The sequence below is a fragment of the Poromitra crassiceps genome (genome assembly GCF_964638095.1).
Source record: "Poromitra crassiceps genome assembly, chromosome: 1".
Lineage (NCBI taxonomy): Eukaryota > Metazoa > Chordata > Actinopteri > Beryciformes > Melamphaidae > Poromitra > Poromitra crassiceps.
The window spans coordinates 60,018,754-60,041,794 of record NC_139623.1 but is presented as its reverse complement, the minus strand read 5'-3'; the positions used below and the strand labels follow the sequence as shown (position 1 = coordinate 60,041,794).

The following is a 23,041-nucleotide window of genomic DNA, read 5'->3' as shown; positions in this document are numbered from 1 at the left end:
TGTGTGTGTATTGTTTCAGTTCTTGCCCACCTGCCTAATTGGCACTGGGGGAATAAGGAATAGACTGGTCTACCTTCCCTATCCAATTCAGCCAACTCTCTGAAATTTCACTATGCCATTAGGCTCCGGGTTTGCGGGGAGTCACGCATCAGTGTTTTGTATTTTCTTTTCACAGGCAGACAAATAGTTATTTACACGCTTTAAAGTTGCGGCGTGACATTTTCACAACTTCCCCTGGCAGAAAGTGTATGGGGTTGGTAAAGGGCAGCAGATGGAAAACATGAAACCCAATTAAATAAGAGATGAGCGTTCATTCACATCCGCCTTTTATGCAAATTGCCACCATAAGGTGTCGTCTCGACGTGCACTTGCCTCGGTGAGACATGTCCTTTTGTCTGGAACATTGAAGGATGATTCTCTTCGGGAGGAAATCTTTTTAGAGTAGGCCTATGCCAAGGAATGATTTCAGCCCCCCTGCCTCCCACACAGGGACATGTAGGCTACAATGAAACAAAGAAGAAGAAAGAACTGAATCGACCTCCATCAATGACCCTTTTCATTACTCCAATCAAGTTGGAGAAATGATCCCACACAGTGGCCTGTAATACTTTGACATCTACCACTACATCATTTAATCACCAGCTCAGATTATAAATGAATCTTGAATCAATCGACTCAACATCTGAAATACAGCTATTGCTTTTCAGACTACGTTTGAGTGATGCTGACATGACCTTGGTTGTTAAAGTGGAATGTTGCCAAGTGAACCATCTTATGCTAGCCAACAAGTCAGTGAGATGTCTCATTACTTTTGCACCCTGGCCTGGACCGACAGTCAGTAGACAGCAAACTATCTTGAGACCCACACTTGAAAACAACTCATCTGTTTTATAGAGTGGAATTGGCATAGTCGTGTTAGCATAATAGCAACCTAAGACAGCTTGATAGCTTTTAAACACATTTTAACATACAGGTTATCTTCCAAGAATTTAGATAATTGCTCAACTTACATACTATCAGTGACAAAATACTGGCCACATTATACAGTATAAGTGTATTTACTCTTGGGGTCCCAAAGTTCCCTCCTCTTCTACCGCAGTCTATTTCCTTATGGTCTGGGTCAACATTTTCTGATACAAGGAACATTTTTATCATGTCTTGGCTTGGTTTTCATTATCGTCTATATTTTCTGAAATGGTTTATATCAATTTTATTTACACTTTGCTGCAAAATCTATTCGCCTATTCTGAGCCCAGTGGAGGTGAAATTTGAGAGGTGAAACAAAACAACATAGCAGAATCACCAAATAAGCAGTCTCCACCACACAACAAAGAATAGACCAACGGAACCTAGCCATCACGGTGATGCCCGTGGCCCTCACGCATGGCTTCAACACATTCCAATTTCCAAGTCATGATATTTTCTACTTTAGCGCCATGCATACGGGCCACCGACATCTCCATGACAGCCAGGTCCACAGCTGAAGTTATCCATTGTTCCAAAGGCAGAGTATGAGGAGCCTTCCATCTCGGTGCTACCACATCTTTGTGGCAGTAAGGCCCAGCAACAGCCATAATAGGCTTTCTGTGTTTTAAGCCAGCACTAGTCCAGCAAGGTAAGAGTAGCTGTTGTAACCTTACTTCTCAGTAATTGTGTGTGTATCTATGTGAGTGGGCCTGTACATGTGTATTTGATGTTTAACCTACAGTATGGGGCCTATCGTCGTACGGCGCTATCGTTTGCGCGCCTCTTATGCCATCCTCGAACCTTTTGTGAAGCCAACTGCTACCAATCTAGGGGTGAAAATCAACTCTGACCTTAAGATGGACAAACAGATTAATGCTGTAGTCGGGAAGAGTTTTTTCCAGCTTAGGAGGCTGTCCAAAGTCAAATGGTTTTTATCTCGTCCTGTCTTTGAAACAGTCATACATGCTTTTATGACCTCCCGCCTCGACTACTGCAATGCCTTGTATGTTGGTGTCAGCCAGGCCTCCATCTCTCGGCTGCAGTTAGTTCAGAACGCCGCTGCTCGTCTGCTGACTGGTACCCGTAAGCAGGAGCACATTAGCCCAGTACTGGCCTCCCTCCACTGGCTCCCTGTGCGTTTTAGGATTGATTTTAAAATGTTGCTGATTGCTTTTAAGTGCCTTAATGGCTTGGCCCCCATTTACCTCTCCAACCTGCTGGAACCCTATGCTCCTTCAAGGTCCCTCAGGTCCTCCGATCAGCTTCTCCTGGCAGTCCCCAAATCCAGGCTGAAGCTCAGGGGTGACCGGGCCTTCGCAGTGGCGGCCCCAAAACTCTGGAATGACCTGCCTTTGCACGTTAGGGAAGCCCCCACTCTACTAGTGTTCAAAGCACGCCTCAAAACTCATTTTTATTAATTGGCTTTTTCAGCCTGAGTGTGTTGATCATTTTATGTGACACTTTGTTCTTTGTTCGTTGTTTTTGTACTGTATGATTGTGGTAGGCCTATGCTATTCATTTTTTGACTTGTACAGCACTTTGTTTTCAACCTTGTTGTTTTTAAACGTGCTTTATAAATAAAGTGGATTGGATTGGATTGGATCTTCCCTGCGTCTTAAGCTATCGTCTGCCTCCACCATCCAGTTTTGCGCTGGAATCTAAGCGCAGACACAGGTGTAGGCGTGGCCCAGGCGTGTCCGTGCACCTCTTAGCCTCTCTGCCTCCCGCAAGTGTCATTTTGCGCTCTGGCAAAGATACCATCGCCATGTTCCGAGCGTAAACAGAGGTTTGGGCGTTGCCCGTGCCAAAATAAGCGTTTCAGCGCAATGTGTTAGAAAAAAGGGCCTTGGGTGCTCTCAACCCCACTGAGTGTGTTGTGGCTGCATGCATGTGTTGTAGTGTTCGTGTGACAATAAAGACGGGCTTCCGTCTGAAATCGTGTCGTGAAAACTAGATTTTGATTGCAAAATGCATGAAAATATAAATGAATTGTCTTCTTTTGTTTGTTTGGCAAGTGACCATGGTATAAGCGGGTTAATGCACTTCGAGGTGTCCATTATCAGACATTAATGGACTTCGCGGAGCGGCGGAAGCAACCGTCCTCGACGCCTCGGACGATTCACGCCTCTGCGTCGTCCATTAATTTCTGATAATGGACACCTCGTCATGCATGAACCCTTACTTAAATACTCCTACAGCAGCAATTTGAGCAGTGAACACGGTTCAGTGCCCAGGTGCAAGGCATAGTTATACGCAAACATTTCTCCAATGATTCAAGCCACTAACTACACTGTAGTATTGAATGTGTGGAGTGCAAATTATGTTATATTATGTTATGGACAAGTTATGGACATTGATTTATGTCGGTAAGTGGACCTTCTATAAAAGAAAAGTTTGAGTACGCCCTGGTCTACATGCATTATATACAGAAAGTACGAGGGATGGGAGGATATTCCGAAATTGAATATATATCGTGATGCAAAAAGTTATAATTATCGTGGCGCAGGAAAACTAATCACAATATTAGCTCCATTTTATTCTGCTGTAGTCATTCCCATTCTAACCTGCAGATTTGTGCAAGCTTGTCCGGGGAGTTGGATGGGGAGCGTTTGGTGTGTGTGTTTGTTTGTGAATGTGAGTCTGTCCGTCTGGTTGAATAGTAGTAGTGGAGCTTTTCAATTGCCTTCTCCATCAGTCGGAGTAGATTGTTCCAGACTGGCCCGCAGAAAAGCAATAACACCTGTAGCTGTGGAGAAGACTTCATTATGTGGCTGTAACACTTCCACCGACCCCAGTCAAACAAATCCAACTCCACAGAGGAAATTACTTTTCCTGGTGCCGTCACTCTTAACACATTCACTGCCAACAACGTATGAACACGTTTTCAGAATCCAGCTGTTCCCTGCCAACAACGTGTTTACACGTTTTTGGCATCGATTTTTTTTTTTTGACGGTGGGTTGTGCATCTAACCCTTTTACATCTCTTATATAATTATTGGAGCCACCGAACGTTTACAACCCATTCCACCGAGCCACTAAGTGGCAACAGTGCTCTCCTGGCTAGAGGAAGGAAAGCATTTTTTTAACTTGTCACGCCATTCTCAGCCCAGCCATTCTCATGAAAAATGGATGGGGGAAAACGCTGTCCTTTTCGCGCTGATTGCTGGCGATGCGGGATTGCAAATTTACATAATAGATTCAGCCGATCTACTATGATCGGGTGATAGATTACAGGTGGAGGAACACACTTTGAAACACGCAGCATAAATATGACCAGAATCGCAAAAGCTTCTCTCAACCAAAACTCCAAACGAGCGAGTCCATCCCGACTTCCTCAAACAGCGGCCGTGCAGACATGCAGGCACAGGAGAGCAGCAAAGCACTGACTGGTGACAAGCTTGTCCGCCCACGGAGGGAGGAGTTGAAGCAACTCGAGAGGGAGGGAGAGAGAGAGAGAGAGAGAGAGAGAGAGAGAGAGGGAGGGAGAGCGAGAGGGAGGGAGAGAGAGAGAGAGAGCGAGAGGGGGAGGGAGAGAGAGAGAGAGAGAGCCAAAAATGAATGGTTAAAGTGACTGTTCCATCCAATTTCACAAAAAGCCGTTTATCTCTGAATATTCTTTCTGACGCTAAAACCATGCTGTATTCAACTGCTAATGCTTACATAACTACTAACTCTACAAACTAACTCTTTTAGACAGAGAAAGTACACATTCTATTAGTACTTTTGAGATATTGTATGTTCACAAACTCCAAGCTGAAACGAATCCTCGGCTCTTGTAAAATGAGCCATAATCCTCAAAAAACGGCTTGGCAGAAGCTACCTACAGCAAAAAAAAACGGCTGGCAGTCAATGTGTTAAAAAACAACTCGACACTGAGAACTGAGACTTTTTTCCATCTTTTTTTCTCTTTTTTGCACATAATTAAAAAAGACAGAAAAAAAGGAAAGGAAAGCAACAAAGTGCATGTTGCCGGTAGAGACAGGAAACCCTACATGGGCTTATTCTAGGTCTCTACCAAAATTCAAAATAATCCTTCCAAAGCATACAATATTGTTATTTGTAGTGTGCCAGGACAGACAGTAGGGGGGGCTGATGGTGATCTGAATGTCTTGTATTATGAGTATGTATTTGCGAATTTTGTTGAAAGTATAACCTACACGGTGCACGGATAGAGAGAAGTGTGTGTATACATTTACATTGATCACTAGGATCACATGACTCAGTCAAAGCGATATCTGGGTTTTCCTCCCTCTCTGTCATGATGAACACGTGAACAAGTATTCTGGGGTCGGAACATAGACTGTATGTTTGTGGACTCTGGTTTTGAAGCCTCAAGTTTGGCATTTTGACCGTCGCCATCTTGCTTTTTTGTTTTGCCAGACACAGGTTCAGCGCCGCCTGCCATTGGTCCATGAATGGCGAGCTGCACAGGACAGGCGTCCTGTCAATCACGCCCCAAACATAGTCTGCTTCATCGTCTATTGTACTCTACATGGTGCATCATTTACTAAATGAACATCATGCTGTATTGAAGAAGACTTGAAACTAGCGGTAGGATTTCCAAGATAAAAGCCATTCTACACAAGTCTAAAGCACATAGAACCCATTAAACAGTTTTATTTTGAAGAGATAAAAAACATTCTACACAAGTCTAAAGCACACAGTTTTATTTTGAAGAGATAAAAAACATTCTACACAAGTCTAAAGCACATAGAAGCAATTAAACAGTTTTATTTTGAAGAGATAAAAAACATTCTACACAAGTCTAAAGCACATAGAAGCCATTAAACAGTTTTATTTTGAAGAGATAAAAGCCATTCTACACAAGTCTAAAGCACATATAAGCCATTAAACAGTTTTATTTTGAAGAGATAAAAAACATTCTACACAAGTCTAAAGCACACAGTTTTATTTTGAAGAGATAAAAAACATTCTACACAAGTCTAAAGCACACAGTTTTATTTTGAAGAGATAAAAGCCATTCTACACAAGTCTAAAGCACATAGAAGCCATTAAACAGTTTTATTTTGAAGAGATAAAAAACATTCTACACAAGTCTAAAGCACATAGAAGCCATTAAACTGTTTTATTTTGAAGAGATAAAAGCCATTCTACACAAGTCTAAAGCACAGTTTTATTTTGAAGAGATAAAAGCCATTCTACACAAGTCTAAAGCACATAGAAGCCATTAAACAGTTTTATTTTGAAGAGATAAGAAACATTCTACACAAGTCTAAAGCACATAGAAGCCATTAAACAGTTTTATTTTGAAGAGATAAAAGCCATTCTACACAAGTCTAAAGCACATATAAGCCATTAAACAGTTTTATTTTGAAGAGATAAAAAACATTCTACACAAGTCTAAAGCACACAGTTTTATTTTGAAGAGATAAAAAACATTCTACACAAGTCTAAAGCACACAGTTTTATTTTGAAGAGATAAAAGCCATTCTACACAAGTCTAAAGCACATAGAAGCCATTAAACAGTTTTATTTTGAAGAGATAAAAAACATTCTACACAAGTCTAAAGCACATAGAAGCCATTAAACTGTTTTATTTTGAAGAGATAAAAGCCATTCTACACAAGTCTAAAGCACAGTTTTATTTTGAAGAGATAAAAGCCATTCTACACAAGTCTAAAGCACATAGAAGCCATTAAACAGTTTTATTTTGAAGAGATAAGAAACATTCTACACAAGTCTAAAGCACATAGAAGCCATTAAACAGTTTTATTTTGAAGAGATAAAAAACATTCTACACAAGTCTAAAGCACATAGAAGCCATTAAACAGTTTTATTTTGAAGAGATAAAAGCCATTCTACACAAGTCTAAAGCACATATAAGCCATTAAACAGTTTTATTTTGAAGAGATAAAAAACATTCTACACAAGTCTAAAGCACACAGTTTTATTTTGAAGAGATAAAAGCCATTCTACACAAGTCTAAAGCACATATAAGCCATTAAACAGTTTTATTTTGAAGAGAGAAAAAACATTCTACACAAGTCTAAAGCACACAGTTTTATTTTGAAGAGATAAAAGCCATTCTACACAAGTCTAAAGCACATAGAAGCCATTAAACAGTTTTATTTTGAAGAGAGAAAAAACATTCTACACAAGTCTAAAGCACACAGTTTTATTTTGAAGAGATAAAAGCCATTCTACACAAGTCTAAAGCACATATAAGCCATTAAACAGTTTTATTTTGAAGAGATAAAAAAACATTCTACACAAGTCTAAAGCACATAGAAGCCATTCAACAGTTTTATTTTGAAAATAATTTTGAAGAAACAACCGTAAGTGATTTTACTGTCTTGCTAGCGGAAGCTGGCTAGGTAGTGAAAATGGCTGCGCCGGTAATATTATGAGTCAGGGGAGACAACTATGGACTATTTCAGAACGAGCACACCCGGTAATCAGAAACAACACCCATGGCTTCAAGGTTCGTACTTTTTATTTGAGATTGGTGCATGTACCTATGAAGAAGTCGGACCACCGAGTGTGCAGAATTTCCAGATTACAGGGGGGTGTGGGGTGTGGGGTGTGCACAACTATAAAGGAAACCTCCTTTGTAGTTGTGCGTCACGGCTAGGGGCTTTGGTGGTTATGATCCGTTTGCATGGCCGAGGGTTCACAACAGACAATTGTTTATACATCCGAGTAACGTCTGGATATCTTCAGGAGTTCATCATTTACTAAATGAACATCATGCTGTATTGAAGAAGACTTGAAACTAGCGGTAGGATTTCCAAGATAAAAGCCATTCTACACAAGTCTAAAGCACATAGAACCCATTAAACAGTTTTATTTTGAAGAGATAAAAAACATTCTACACAAGTCTAAAGCACACAGTTTTATTTTGAAGAGATAAAAAACATTCTACACAAGTCTAAAGCACATAGAAGCAATTAAACAGTTTTATTTTGAAGAGATAAAAAACATTCTACACAAGTCTAAAGCACATAGAAGCCATTAAACAGTTTTATTTTGAAGAGATAAAAGCCATTCTACACAAGTCTAAAGCACATATAAGCCATTAAACAGTTTTATTTTGAAGAGATAAAAAACATTCTACACAAGTCTAAAGCACACAGTTTTATTTTGAAGAGATAAAAAACATTCTACACAAGTCTAAAGCACACAGTTTTATTTTGAAGAGATAAAAGCCATTCTACACAAGTCTAAAGCACATAGAAGCCATTAAACAGTTTTATTTTGAAGAGATAAAAAACATTCTACACAAGTCTAAAGCACATAGAAGCCATTAAACTGTTTTATTTTGAAGAGATAAAAGCCATTCTACACAAGTCTAAAGCACAGTTTTATTTTGAAGAGATAAAAGCCATTCTACACAAGTCTAAAGCACATAGAAGCCATTAAACAGTTTTATTTTGAAGAGATAAGAAACATTCTACACAAGTCTAAAGCACATAGAAGCCATTAAACAGTTTTATTTTGAAGAGATAAAAAACATTCTACACAAGTCTAAAGCACATAGAAGCCATTAAACAGTTTTATTTTGAAGAGATAAAAGCCATTCTACACAAGTCTAAAGCACATATAAGCCATTAAACAGTTTTATTTTGAAGAGATAAGAAACATTCTACACAAGTCTAAAGCACATAGAAGCCATTAAACAGTTTTATTTTGAAGAGATAAAAAACATTCTACACAAGTCTAAAGCACATAGAAGCCATTAAACAGTTTTATTTTGAAGAGATAAGAAACATTCTACACAAGTCTAAAGCACATAGAAGCCATTAAACAGTTTTATTTTGAAGAGATAAAAGCCATTCTACACAAGTCTAAAGCACATATAAGCCATTAAACAGTTTTATTTTGAAGAGATAAAAAACATTCTACACAAGTCTAAAGCACACAGTTTTATTTTGAAGAGATAAAAGCCATTCTACACAAGTCTAAAGCACATATAAGCCATTAAACAGTTTTATTTTGAAGAGAGAAAAAACATTCTACACAAGTCTAAAGCACACAGTTTTATTTTGAAGAGATAAAAGCCATTCTACACAAGTCTAAAGCACATAGAAGCCATTAAACAGTTTTATTTTGAAGAGAGAAAAAACATTCTACACAAGTCTAAAGCACACAGTTTTATTTTGAAGAGATAAAAGCCATTCTACACAAGTCTAAAGCACATATAAGCCATTAAACAGTTTTATTTTGAAGAGATAAAAAAACATTCTACACAAGTCTAAAGCACATAGAAGCCATTCAACAGTTTTATTTTGAAAATAATTTTGAAGAAACAACCGTAAGTGATTTTACTGTCTTGCTAGCGGAAGCTGGCTAGGTAGTGAAAATGGCTGCGCCGGTAATATTATGAGTCAGGGGAGACAACTATACTATTTCAGAACGAGCACACCCGGTAATCAGAAACAACACCCATGGCTTCAAGGTTCGTACTTTTTATTTGAGATTGGTGCATGTACCTATGAAGAAGTCGGACCACCGAGTGTGCAGAATTTCCAGATTACAGGGGGGTGTGGGGTGTGGGGTGTGCACAACTATAAAGGAAACCTCCTTTGTAGTTGTGCGTCACGGCTAGGGGCTTTGGTGGTTATGATCCGTTTGCATGGCCGAGGGTTCACAACAGACAATTGTTTATACATCCGAGTAACGTCTGGATATCTTCAGGAGTTCAGTGTTGTCGGTTCATTGTACTTGTTGCATGTGTCTGTTATCTGTGCAGTTAGTCTGTAAAATACACTCCTTTAAGTTCTAAGCTCCTGTCTCTGTGTCGCTGTGCTGCATTTGGGTCCTCCTCTCCTCTCCACACCACCACTGTGACAGACTGATCTCCTCTCCACACCACCACTGTGACAGACTGATCTCCTCTCCACACCACCACTGTGACAGACTGATCTCCTCTCCACACCACCACACCACTGTGACAGACTGATCTCCTCTCCACACCACCACTGTGACAGACTGATCCTCTCCACACCACCACTGTGACAGACTGATCTCCTCTCCACCACACCACTGTGACAGACTGATCTCCTCTCCACACCACCACTGTGACAGACTGATCTCCTCTCCACACCACCACTGTGACAGACTGATCCTCTCCACACCACCACTGTGACAGACTGATCTCCTCTCCACACCACCACTGTGACAGACTGATCCTCTCCACACCACCACTGTGACAGACTGATCTCCTCTCCACACCACCACTGTGACAGACTGATCCTCTCCACACCACCACTGTGACAGACTGATCCTCTCCACACCACCACTGTGACAGACTGATCCTCTCCACACCACCACTGTGACAGACTGATCCTCTCCACACCAGCACTGTGACAGACTGATCCTCTCCACACCAGCACTGTGACAGACTGATCCTCTCCACACCACCACTGTGACAGACTGATCCTCTCCACACCACCACTGTGACAGACTGATCTCCTCTCCACACCACCACTGTGACAGACTGATGGGCTTTGCCATTTGGCTGGCTGACATTTACGCTGACTTTCTCCCTCCCATAGAAAGACAGGTCAGGTCAGAAATATGGGTTCTAATGAATTCTGTCTCTTGTTCTGTTCCAGGCCAGCTGGAGATGGCACCACCAACCCCAGCACAGCTCAGATATGGTAAGATCGCTTTTTTCTATTCGTCTCTCCTACTGACATTTTCGGTGGCTGTTCTTTCACTGTTGATTCTTTGTTTGTATCTACAGCATCTGTGGGTGTTTAACTGCATCCCAGTGCACCACATACATATATATAAATACCGGTATATCAATATTGTTACACTCGTCCCCTTTCCCCGTGTAGATATGATAATATTCACTTCTATTGGGTTATGGCTGGTTTGTCTATGATGAGTGTGGTGTATAATTGTAACGACAGGTCGTCTTTTGGGCTGCCGTAGTTATGTTTAAAATGGCCGCCGCACATGCGTGCTGCCCCTCAGAAAGCCTGCACAGAAGATCACAGCCCGGAGGACAGCTTGTTGTCAGCCTATGTTAGGTTATCCTTTCTTTGTGCACTGTTTCATGTCTTTTGCTTTGTCACACTTTTGGGACCAACCAAACGCAAGAGGTTATCGTGGATGCCTCCTGTGAACAACAGATTGGTGCTGGCCCAGGGATCATGACCATCCAGAGGCTCCCAGGCCAGAGCAGACAGCTAGTGTGGGAGTACCCCGCACCTCCAGAGCAGACAGCTAGTGTGGGAGTACCCCGCACCGCCAGAGCAGACAGCTAGTGTGGGAGTACCCCGCACCTCCAGACACTCCCAGGCCAGAGCAGACAGCTAGTGTGGGAGTGCCCCGCACCTCCAGAGCAGACAGCTAGTGTGGGAGTACCCCGCACCTCCAGACACTCCCAGGCCACAGCAGACAGCTAGTGTGGGAGTACCCCGCACCTCCAGACACTCCCAGGCCAGAGCAGACAGCTAGTGTGGGAGTGCCCCGCACCTCCAGAGCAGACAGCTAGTGTGGGAGTACCCCACACCTCCAGAGCAGACAGCTAGTGTGGGAGTACCCTGCACCTCCAGAGCAGACAGCTAGTGTGGGAGTACCCCACACCTCCAGAGCAGACAGCTAGTGTGGGAGTACGCTGCACCTCCAGAGCAGACAGCTAGTGTGGGAGTACCCTGCACCTCCAGAGCAGACAGCTACTGTGGGAGTACCCTGCACCTCCAGAGCAGACAGCTACTGTGGGAGTACCCCGCACCTCCAGAGCAAACAGCTAGTGTGGGAGTACCCCGCACCTCCAGAGCAGACAGCTAGTGTGGGAGTACCCCGCACCTCCAGAGCAGACAGCTAGTGTGGGAGTACCCTGCACCTCCAGAGCAGACAGCTAGTGTGGGAGTACCCCGCACCTTCATTGACAAACCAGCCCTGTTCATTGTTCGTGTTCAGTATGTTGTGAGTCACTACCAGTCTGCCCCTAGTCAACGATATATTTATAAGGGATATAAGATTGGACTGGACCGACTTGTAACTATATACAGTATATATATATATATACACTGTATATATATATATATACTGTATACACACACACACACACACACACACACACACACACATATGTATACACATACAAATATATAGGTGTATATATATACTGTGTGTGTGTGTATACACACACACACACACACACACACACACACACACACCCTAAAGTATATTTCATCAATGCCTATTAATCTTAGTTTTAAAATACATACTACAGCATGCGATAGGACGCGTCATCAGTGATGTTATCTGGGGTCGTAAGGTGTTTCGGGTCTCTCAACATCATACACCCTCGCCCAGTAGACCCAGCCGAGGCCGATTAAGACCCTGACTCGCGTCCCAGAAGCCGCTCACAGATCAGCCTTCCTACTCTGTCTGCAACGTTGCCCGGGGAAAGGGTCGTACACCCGTATCCGCTGCAATAGAGCTAGTGCTACACCGCAGTATTGGCACTTCGGTGCATGGAGGATCTAGGCTCTGTGTGTTAATCTTATAACATTGGATTGACATTTATTTTTATTTATTTTTTAAACTGTGTTTATTATTTTTTGCACATAAGACAGAACAGTACAAATCACAGACATACGCACAGGCTTAAAAACATATTAAAACAGACAACCAAAACGAAAACAAACAAACCAAAAAAAAAAAAAAACACCTGACATAAAACAAAACTACAACACATAATTGGATGCACAATAAAAAAAAAATATATATATATATATATATATATATATGTATATATAAGAAAAAATACTATCTGTTCCTCCTTGACACTAGTATTCAAAGGAGACCTTCTCCACTCCTACCCAACACATTCATACTCCTGAAATGATCTACAAACGGTTGCCAAATCTTATCAAACTTGTGTTCCTGCTTCCTCAGAGAGAACTTTATTTTTTCCAGTTCCAAATGCTTCATTACATCATTCATTAGGTTTAAATGGGTTGGTGCAGATTTCTGTTTCCAGTTCAGTAAGATGAGCCTCCGTGCCAATATACAGACAAATGATACCATATAATGTTCGTCACCACTAATTTTTTCAGGATCAATAATTCCCAGAACTGCCGTTAAAGGGTCTAACTCAATAGGTCTGTGCAGAATGTTTGAAAAAGTTTGAAATATGCTATTCCAGTAGTTCGATAACCCTGGGCAGATCCAGAACATATGAGCTAAAGATGCTGGAGCAAGCCCACAACGATCACATGAAGGGTCAATATCTGGGAATATCTTACTAAGCTTTTGTTTAGACCAATGTAACCTATGAATTATCTTGAATTGTATAAGACCATGTCTTGCACATACTGAGGAAGCATGAACCTGTTCTAAAGCAATCTGCCACTGCCACTCCTCAACTTCCCCACCCAAATCATCCTGCCACGCCACTCTCAGGTGTTCTACAGTTGCTGTACATGTCAACTCATACAAAATCCCATATATATAAGATATGCCTCCTTTGTAATGTGGATTCCTCAACAGAATAGCTTCCATTGACGACTGATCTGGAGAATTAGGAAAGGATGGATAATTTTTTTTAACAAAGTCCCGAACCTGTAGATATTTAAAAAAATGTGTCCGTGGTCAATCGTATTTGTTTTGCACCTGTTCAAATGATGGAAATACATTTTTAATAAACATATCCTTAAAATAATTAATTCCTTTTCCCAACCAATCCTCAAAAGTTGTATTGTTAAATGACGGTGCAAAGGAGTGATTCTTCGTGAGAGGACCTTGAAGAGAGGCAGTCTGCCATCCATAAAATCTTCTGATCTGAGACCAAATCTTAAGTGTGTGAGACACTACTGGATTATCTAATGTTTTAGGATATGTAGAGGGTAAAGCTGAAAAAAGCAAAGCAGAAAGAGAGGTAGGATAACAAGAAATCTCTTCAATGGCTAACCAGAGTGGAGGTTTCTCTTGTAACCAGAAGGCCATCATCCTTATATTACTCACCCAGTAATAAAGCTGAAAATGTGGCAAACCCATTCCACCTGTTGTTTTTGGTCTTTGCAGAAGTGCCTTCCGGATCCTGGGAGGTTTTTTATTCCAAATGAACTCTGAAATAATTCCATCTATACTATTAAAAAAACTTTTCTTAATATATATTGGGATGCATTGAAACAAAAATAAAAATCTTGGAAGTAGGGTCATTTTGATTATATTAATTCGGCCGGCTAATGATATTGGCACTTGTGCCCAATTCTGTAAATTTTGTGTTGTTTTCTCAAACAGATTCCAAAAGTTTTCCTTGTACAGGTTTGAAAATGATTTGGTGACATTGATTCCTAAATATTTGAATTCTCTTGAGACTTTGAAAGGGTAGGATTCCAGGGGTTGTTCACTGATTAACACTTTAATTGGAAACAGAATACTCTTACTCATATTTAGCTTATATCCGGATATACGTCCAAATAAACTCAAAACTGTAGTTATTGCAGGAATTGACTTAGAAGGGCTGGAAATATATAATAATAAATCATCCGCATATAGCGAGACCTTCTGCTCACTCCCTCCTCTAACAATCCCGCTATAATCACGGAGATTACGTAAACTGATCGCAAGTGGTTCAATTGCTAACGCGAAGAGCATCGGCGAGCTCGGATCTCCTTGCCTCGTAGACCGTCCTAGTTTAAAGTAATCAGATTTGAGTTTATTTGTCTGTACTGAAGCCAACGGAGAGGCATAAAGCAATTTTATCCAAGAGACAAAAGTAGGACCAAAACCAAACCTTGACAGGGCCGAGAAGAGATAGTCCCACTCGACCCTGTCAAAGGCCTTCTCTGCATCTAAAGATATAAGAATCTCAGAATGGGGACCTGTACCAGATGTGTAAATAATATCAAATAATCTGCGAATATTATGAGTCATTTGTCTATTTTTAATAAACCCTGTCTGGTCTTCGTGTATTATTGAAGGGAGCACATTTTCCAGCCTAATGGCTATTATTTTTGACAAAAATTTTGTGTCTACATTTAGTAGACTCACTGGTCTATATGACGCTGGATCAAGTGGGTCCTTACCTTTTTTATGTAGTAAGGAAATCGATGCCTGGTAAAAAGTTGTTGGTAGAAGACCCCCCTCTAATGATTCATTAAAAACATCTAGAAGGAGAGGAGCCACCTCTGCAATAAATGTTTTATAAAATTTGGGTGTATACCCATCTGGGCCAGGCGCTTTTGATGATTGTAGGCTACGTATTGCTGTGTTAACCTCCTCTAAAGTGATGGGATTCTCCAGAGAGTTTTTATCTTCCTCACTAATGGAAGGAATGACAAGCTTATCAAAAAAATCTTCCAGAAGTTTGGGCTCTTTTGCTGATTCCGAAGTATACAACTTGACATGAAACTTTTTAAATTCCTGATTAATTTCCAATGGGTCTCTAGATGTACCACCAGAACCCACTCGAATTTCATTTATTAATCTTGATGCCTCCGATGTTCTAATCTGATGAGCCAAATATTTCCCAATTTTGTCCCCATATTCATAATATTTATGTCTAGAATTGATTATTAATTTAGTAGTCTCTTTCGTGGAAAGAAGCTTAAACTCAGTTTGTAGAGATATTCTCCTTGCAAGTAGTTCAGGAGTAGGCGATACTGCAATTTGATAATCAAGTTCTGAAATCTGCTCAGTTAATGTATTTCTTTTCTCTTTTTGTGACTTGTTCAGATGTGCACAATGTGAAATAATCTGGCCACGAATGTAGGCCTTCATTGCCTCCCACACCATACTATTAGAGACATCTGGGGTTTTGTTAGTTTGCATATAAAAGGCTATTTGTGATCTTATAAATTCAACATGAGTGTTATTAGACAATAGACTATTATCCATTCGCCAGGTTCTGGAGGTATGTCTATTGAGGAAGTTTAGCTGCATCTTCAGTGGGGCATGATCAGATAACACAACAGCTTCATAATCAATGTATTTTACTGCTGAAAGTAATTTAGAGTCTATAAAAAAATAATCAATTCTGGAAAAGGAACTGTGCGGCGGAGAAAAAAAATAGTATTTTCGTTGATTTGGGTGTATATGTCTCCATATGTCAATTACATTTGTCGTCGTTAGAAAATTCTGAATTATTTTGGCAGACCTGGACAAAGAGTATTGTTTGTTTGATGACCTGTCCAATACTGGATCCATTACCAGGTTAAAGTCACCTGCTAGGATTAGATTGTGAGTATGAAGATTGGGTAAGGAAGCTATAACTGAACCCATAAACTTCTCATCATCAAAGTTGGGGGCATATGTTTGCCAACGTCACCGGGATATCATAGATTTTCCCAGTAACTATGACATATCTGCCATTTGTATCTGAAATTACGTCAGATGGAGTAAAATCAATATTTTTACTAATTATTATAGCCGTTCCACGTGATTTAGAGTTAAAATTTGAATGAAACACGTGCCCCACCCAATTTTTATGTAGTTGTTTATGAGCTTGATTCTTAAGATGCGTTTCTTGTAAGAAGGCAACCTCTGCCCCAAACTTCCTTAGATGGTTCAGTATATTACCTCTTTTTACAGTTCCATTCAGGCCTTTACAGTTCCAGGTGACAAATTGTACTTTACTTTCTTCATTTAACCTAAAGGGTTCCCCCATTCTTCAGTCTCTGCTCTATGTTTGAGGAAAACAAGACGTGAGTATATAAGCATCCACATAAAGAAAAAGAACGAACAGAAAAAACGTTAACATACAACTACTACATTAAACATGTTATGGACTCCGAACTCTTCCACATTCACATATACCCACCCCACCCCCCACAACTTCCCAATCAAGTAGCAGGGGAAAAAAGAGGAACGTACCCTGACTAGGTATGTTGCCGTTCTAAACAGCATAAGTTGAAAACTTTAAAACAAAAACACCTGAGCTTCAGCTCCTCTCCTCTTTGACCGATGAGTTTACCACATTCGAACCTCAATATTTTGTTGAATTGGGCTTATCACACCTGGAGCATAAACCAACAACCAGTATAATGAAAAATATCCAAAACCAACCAAGCCTCCAAAAATAAACAATAATAAGCTCAAACCACTCTCATATTCCCACATGTTCTTAACGTAAATTTTGAGTCTAGTTGCCATTTTTTTTTTTTTTTTTTTTTTTTTTTTTTTCTGTGTATCAGCACTGTTGTTGTTTGCTTGGATGTTCATAGCTCTAAATAAAAGGGAGATGGCCATAAAAATAAAAAATAATATATATATATATATATATATATATATATACTGTTACGACCCCAAGTCTAGGTTTGGGACCAGAACATGAAACACGCAGAAACAAGTTCAAATATACAAAAACATGTTTATTTTTCAAATCATAAAAAGAAAAAGGAGACGATACGCTCTAGCTGACAGAGGATCTGGTCCAGCAGGCCAACGCTTTACTACTACCTGATGTTACCGGTCGGACTGCTGGTCCCTAGCACAGACACAGGCGCATCGCTCCTAAAACAACAAGAAAACAAGAATTAACACAGGCCAATACATGCAATGAAGAAAATACAACAATGTAATGAATGATGTGCGGATGAGAGAGTCTGGGCCTCACACATCCCAGAACAGCTCTGTCGCCATGTTGGATAGTGACGCCTTTTATAGGCAGACAGACAGGGCTGCCATCCAATCAGCAGTCTCTGCAGGTGATTAGTGGATCCAATTCTCCAACCAGCTGCACCTGGTGAAAGACTGAACCAAAGACACACTTCTCTCTGAGAGCAACACCCCCACACAGGAAGCATGTCAGGAAAAATAGCACATGAGTAAATGGACTGGACTCAAGTCCATTTACGAATCTACATTTAATTAGAAATAACAAAGTACAATAAGAAAAGAAAACGACACAGTCGTAACAATACCATGAAATAAAAAACCAGAAAAGTCAACCAACCATACCCGCTCAAATATTACCTATGTTCTCAGCATTAATTCCAAATCCAATTATATATTATATTCACTCGTGCCTATTTGACATTACCTGCTCTTGAGCAAATATAGGACCCATACAAAATAAAATAAAGTATATATACCTCTCAGGCAATGTCCTTAAATTTGTCCATGCCTTGATTTACTCAACATCCGACTAATGATTTATGAGTTGTGATTTGTGACCTGTCTATTTTCCGTGTGTCAGCACTATCAATACTTGCTTAGTTGCATGAATGTCCATCCTACACAGCGATCTTCTGCTCCTTGACAAACTCCTCCGCCTCTCGTGGTGTGTCAAAAGAGTGTCTCATCCCGTTCACCGTGACGCAGAGCCTGGCTGGATAGAATAGGCTGTAAGTAACGTTCCCATCTCGGAGCCTTCTCTTCACTGGATTGAAAGCGGCGCACAGTTTGCTGACCTCCGGACTCATGTCAGGGAAGATGTGCACCTTGTATCCCTTGTAACTGAGGCTGCCTTTCTTCCTGCCCATGTCCATGATTGTCTCCTTATCAGCGTAGTAGTGCATGCGAACGAGTATGGCACGGGGCCGCTCGCCCCCAGGTGGCTTCGGGCCCAGCATACGATGGACCCGGTCAATCATCAAGGAGGAGTCACATATGGTCTCACCAAGCACCTCAGGGAGAAAATCCTCCGTAATGAATTTCCTCAAGTCGCATCCCTCTGCTCCTTCTTTAACGCCAATTATCCAGAGGTTTTGTCTCCTGCTCCTGTTCTCCAAATCCATGCATTTATCCTGCAACCTCTTGCATTCTGTTGTGACGGCTCGATGGGACTTCTCCAACCCTGTCACCCTGTCCATCGTTTCGCTGAGTGCATTTCCCACCTCCACATGCTTTCTGTCCGCCTCTGTTTGAGCCGCGCTGATGCGTGTCATCTCTGCTACCAATTCGTCCCGAAAAGCCTGCATGTCCGCTTTAGTTTCTTCACGTATAGCCGATATGTCTGCCTTCAGCTCCTTGAACGATGTCGCCATCTCAGCTTTTATTTGCCCCATCACCGAATTATTGGATGACTTCAACTCATGTCGCAACACCTGGAGAGAAAGTGCGGGCTCCGGTGTAGCATCATTAGCTTTGGTGCTATTCTCCTCGCTGCCTTCCGCCATTTTAGCGCTGCCCACGGTGAAGGGAGTTATACTTTGCTGATTCTTCTTGACTTGTTTCGATCTACCCCTGCGACTAGAACTCATATCCGATGGTTTGGCGGTTTTTACATTACGTTGTGCCCATTAATTACTGTAAAATGGTTCGTATGTCTATGTTAGAAATATAATTATCCGGAGCTCTCTTTCCTGCGACCTACTCCATCAGGCCGGAAACCGGAAGCCCCTGGATTGACATTTAACCTTCAATCAACCAAAAAAGATAAATCGTTATGGGCAGGTTATTGTGGTTCCTCATTGATTCTATGCTGAATCTCTCATCGTCGTCTCGTTTCACTTTTACACTGTCAGAAAAAAACAAAAACATGGTTCCCATGGAGACTGAGTCACATGGCACAGGAAGGGTATGGAACTGGCCAATAGTGATACAGTTCACTTAATAAATGGAACAACAGGGTCATTCTTTGATCTTTTTCAAGAAACTCTGACCACAGGCTCAACAGAATGTCTCATGGTAGTGATTAACAACATACTGTATACCATATTCTCACACAGTTGATCAGTTTCTGCATTTTTGAGCAGAAAAGTAATATGAGACTGAGCCATAATCTGTTGATACTGGGTATGGTAATTCAATATATGGTTTGCTTCCTACCTCTCGAATCGCTCATACCAGGTCTCATGGAGAGGGTCCCTCTCCAGATCCTGTCCTCTTACCACCGGTGTCCCCCAGGGCTCAGTCCTGGGCCCCTTACTTTTCCTTCTCTATATCAGATCTCTTGCCTATGTGATCTCTTCTCATGGCTTTTCTTATCACTGCTATGCTGATGACACCCAGCTTTTCCTTTCCTTCCCCCCCTCTGACACGCAAATCGAGGCTCGCATCTCTGCATGCCTCAAAGACATTGGCGACTGGATGTCTGCCCACCACCTCAGGCTCAACCTTGGTAAGACCGAGCTACTCTTCCTCCCAGGAAAAGACTGCCCTCTTACAGATCTCTCCATCTCCATTGACAACACCACTGTACTTCCCTCCCAAACAGCCAAGAACCTTGGGGTGATCCTTGACAACCAGCTGTCTTGCTCTGCCAACATAGCTGCTACAGCGCGCTCCTGTAGGTTCTCTCTCTACAACATCCGCAAAATCCGTCCCTTTCTCACAAGAGAAGCGACTCAACTCCTGGTCCAGTCTCTTGTCTCCTCCCGCCTGGACTACTGCAACGTGCTTCTGGCCGGCTTACCTGCCACCGACATCCGACCGCTTCAGCTCATTCAGAACGCTGCAGCCCGTCTGATATTCAACCAACCCAAATTCTCTCACGTCACTCCCCTCTTCCAGGAGCTCCACTGGCTTCCCATCTTGGCCCGCATCAAATTCAAGACACTGGTACTGGCCTACAGGGCAGTACACCAGTCAGCTCCCTGGTACCTGCAATCCATGGTCAGGTTCCAAACCTCTCACCGCTCCCTTCGCTCCTCCACCAGTGCAGGTCGCCTCGCCCCTCCTTCGCTACGGGGGCTCAAAAGTCGCTCATCCCGATGTCGACTCTTCTCGTCCCTGGCACCTCAATGGTGGAACGAGCTTCCACCTTCGGTCAGGACTGCTGAATCACTGCCGATCTTTCGGAAAAGACTAAAGACACACCTTTTCAGGCTCCATCTGTGGAGTGGATAGGGCAAGGGGTTAGGGGCTGCTTTGAGATTGGGCCTCTGACTTCCGGGTCCTGCATGAACTGACGCGATGCTTCATGGAGAGGCAGACACCACTCCCACCACACAGGCTTACAGCTGGTTTGAAAGAAAACATGGTTGGGCCGAGTGTTGAGGGAAACATATAAACATATATACGGTATGTGGTTTGAAAGAAAACATGGTTGGGTCGAGTGTTGAGGGAAACATAGATATGTGGGAATAACATTTTGGAGCATAGAGGTGAGCATGATTGTCCTCAAGACCAGTGCCACCGCAATTCTAAAGGGGTGGGCGGGGTGGCCTGTGCACTGCCACCCCTACAATCTGATTGGCCACTCCAGATGCCACCCCAAAAAATAAACTACAGCCAACATTACAGGCTGTAGCAGGCTCATTTTTAAAGCCAGAATGATATCATACTGATATCTAGGGCTGGGACGGATCAGAAAACCCACGGATCGGATCGGGTGACGGATTTTGAGCCACGGATCACGGATTTTTCGGATCAGCAAAAAAAAAAATATATAGGCTATATCAGATTTTTTCTCTCAAAATTAGATTTTCAATTAGAATTTTTAATACTATTATACTTCTCTAACCATTTGTTGCCCTGCACAGCTCAAAAAATATTTTTTTCTCATGACACAATTTATGCTTTTACTCTGAAGGCAGAACAACAACTTCCTGTTTTAGGTGGCACTGCGCCTAACTTCCTGGCTGTTGCTAGCTAATGTAGTCACTTGACACGGGTAGGCTACAGACCAGACCGGGTGAGTCTGGAAACATAACGTTGATGCTACGTTATGCTACTCGGTGGCCCCACGTGTTGTTTTGTTGTTATGTGTCCAAGGCAACATTTCACCGTCCGGTGATAATGTGTTCGTGAAACGTGTGCGCGTGTGTGTGTGTGTGTGTGTGTGTGTGTGCGTGTTGTGGCTCTCGCTATCTTGTGCAGCCCGCAACATGCTGCTCACATTCCTGTGCTTTTTCAGAGGTGTTGAAATAAGTTTGTTGTCTTTAGTAGCCACTAGCCACAGCCTTCAGAGAGACTTTACAGCGACGACAAGGGATGAGGAAGCTCACTTGTGCATGCCATGATGCCTGTCTGTGTCTGGCTGTGCTGCAGGCGTTATCATACACTAACGTTAAACGTTAAATGAAACGAAAGGTGGGGGGGGGGGGTTCCGCGGACCACGATGTTCCGAACCGTGTGCCGAACCGTGGGGGCTGATCCGTACGGGTCACGGATTATCCGTGATCCGTGCCAGCCCTACTGATATCTATGAAACATGATTCATGACATTTCAGATTTAAGGCATTGGCATTGGGACCAGGCACATCATGCTAGCTTGTCGTGAAGGGGGATAAATAACGTTCCAAAGTTAGGCTACATTTAGGAAAGGAAAAAACTGGCATGGCCATTTTCAAAGCCAGCCCTTGACCTCTCACCTCAAGCTATCTGAAGGAGTCTCCCCTTTACCTTTACAGACATACCCACTTTATACTAATCCCATGCATTATTTTCACCTATTCACCACTGTGGCCACCTCTAGACATCCTGTTGCCATCCCTATGCTGGGCCACCCCAGTTAAAAATTTCTAGAACCGCCACTGCTCAAGAGGACAAGTGTGTGTTGTGTATATTGTTGCCTCCCCCTCCGCTAACACAGTCCCACATGTTGATGACTCCCAGGGAAAAGAATGTCATGCGCATGCCTGACTTTCAAAATCTATTCATTCATTACTGTAACATGTAACATGCTAGCTCAGCTCCCCTGCAGTAAAGACCGTTACAGGAGGTCTTTCGTGCCCACCGCAATAACCATATACAATAACTCCCGTGGGGCCTCCTCTCCCTACCTCTCCCTCTCTCCTCCCCTCCCCTGCTATAATAACCATATACAATAACTCGGGTACATGCAGACTCCTCCTCTCCCTACCTCTCCCTCTCTTCTCCCCTCCCCTGCTATAATAACCATATACAATAACTCGGGTACATGCAGACTCCTCCTCTCCCTACCTCTCCCTCTCTTCTCCCCTCCCCTGCTATAACACTATTCAACCCACATTGCTCATGCACATTGCACACTTATACACTTTGTCCATTTTGTACTTACAGTGTACAGTCATAGTAATAGCATTATATAATATAATATGCTCTACAGTGGACAGTTCTGGAAAAACGTAAGAGCACTGCAGTAACTGTGTCAATATATCTATATACTGTTTTTTATTTCAATTTATTGTTGTCTAAGTTCTCACTGACACCTACCTCTGTGTGTTTTTGACATGTTACTTGTTGTTGCTGTTGCTGTCATTGATGTTATTGTTGTTTCTGCTGC

General features: G+C 42.1%; 1 protein-coding gene across 1 annotated transcript in view; it reads left to right on the top strand.

Moving 5' to 3' along the window:
• LOC310788485 (transmembrane protein 65-like) overlaps positions 1-23,041 on the top strand; it is a gene marked incomplete at both ends in the record, with an annotated part of 115,568 nt that overhangs the window by 35,192 nt on the left and 57,335 nt on the right. The window contains one exon of the mRNA XM_083650031.1: positions 10,542-10,586. Within this exon, the coding sequence (XP_083506157.1) occupies positions 10,542-10,586 (45 nt within the window). The remainder of the gene's footprint in view (positions 1-10,541; positions 10,587-23,041) is intronic.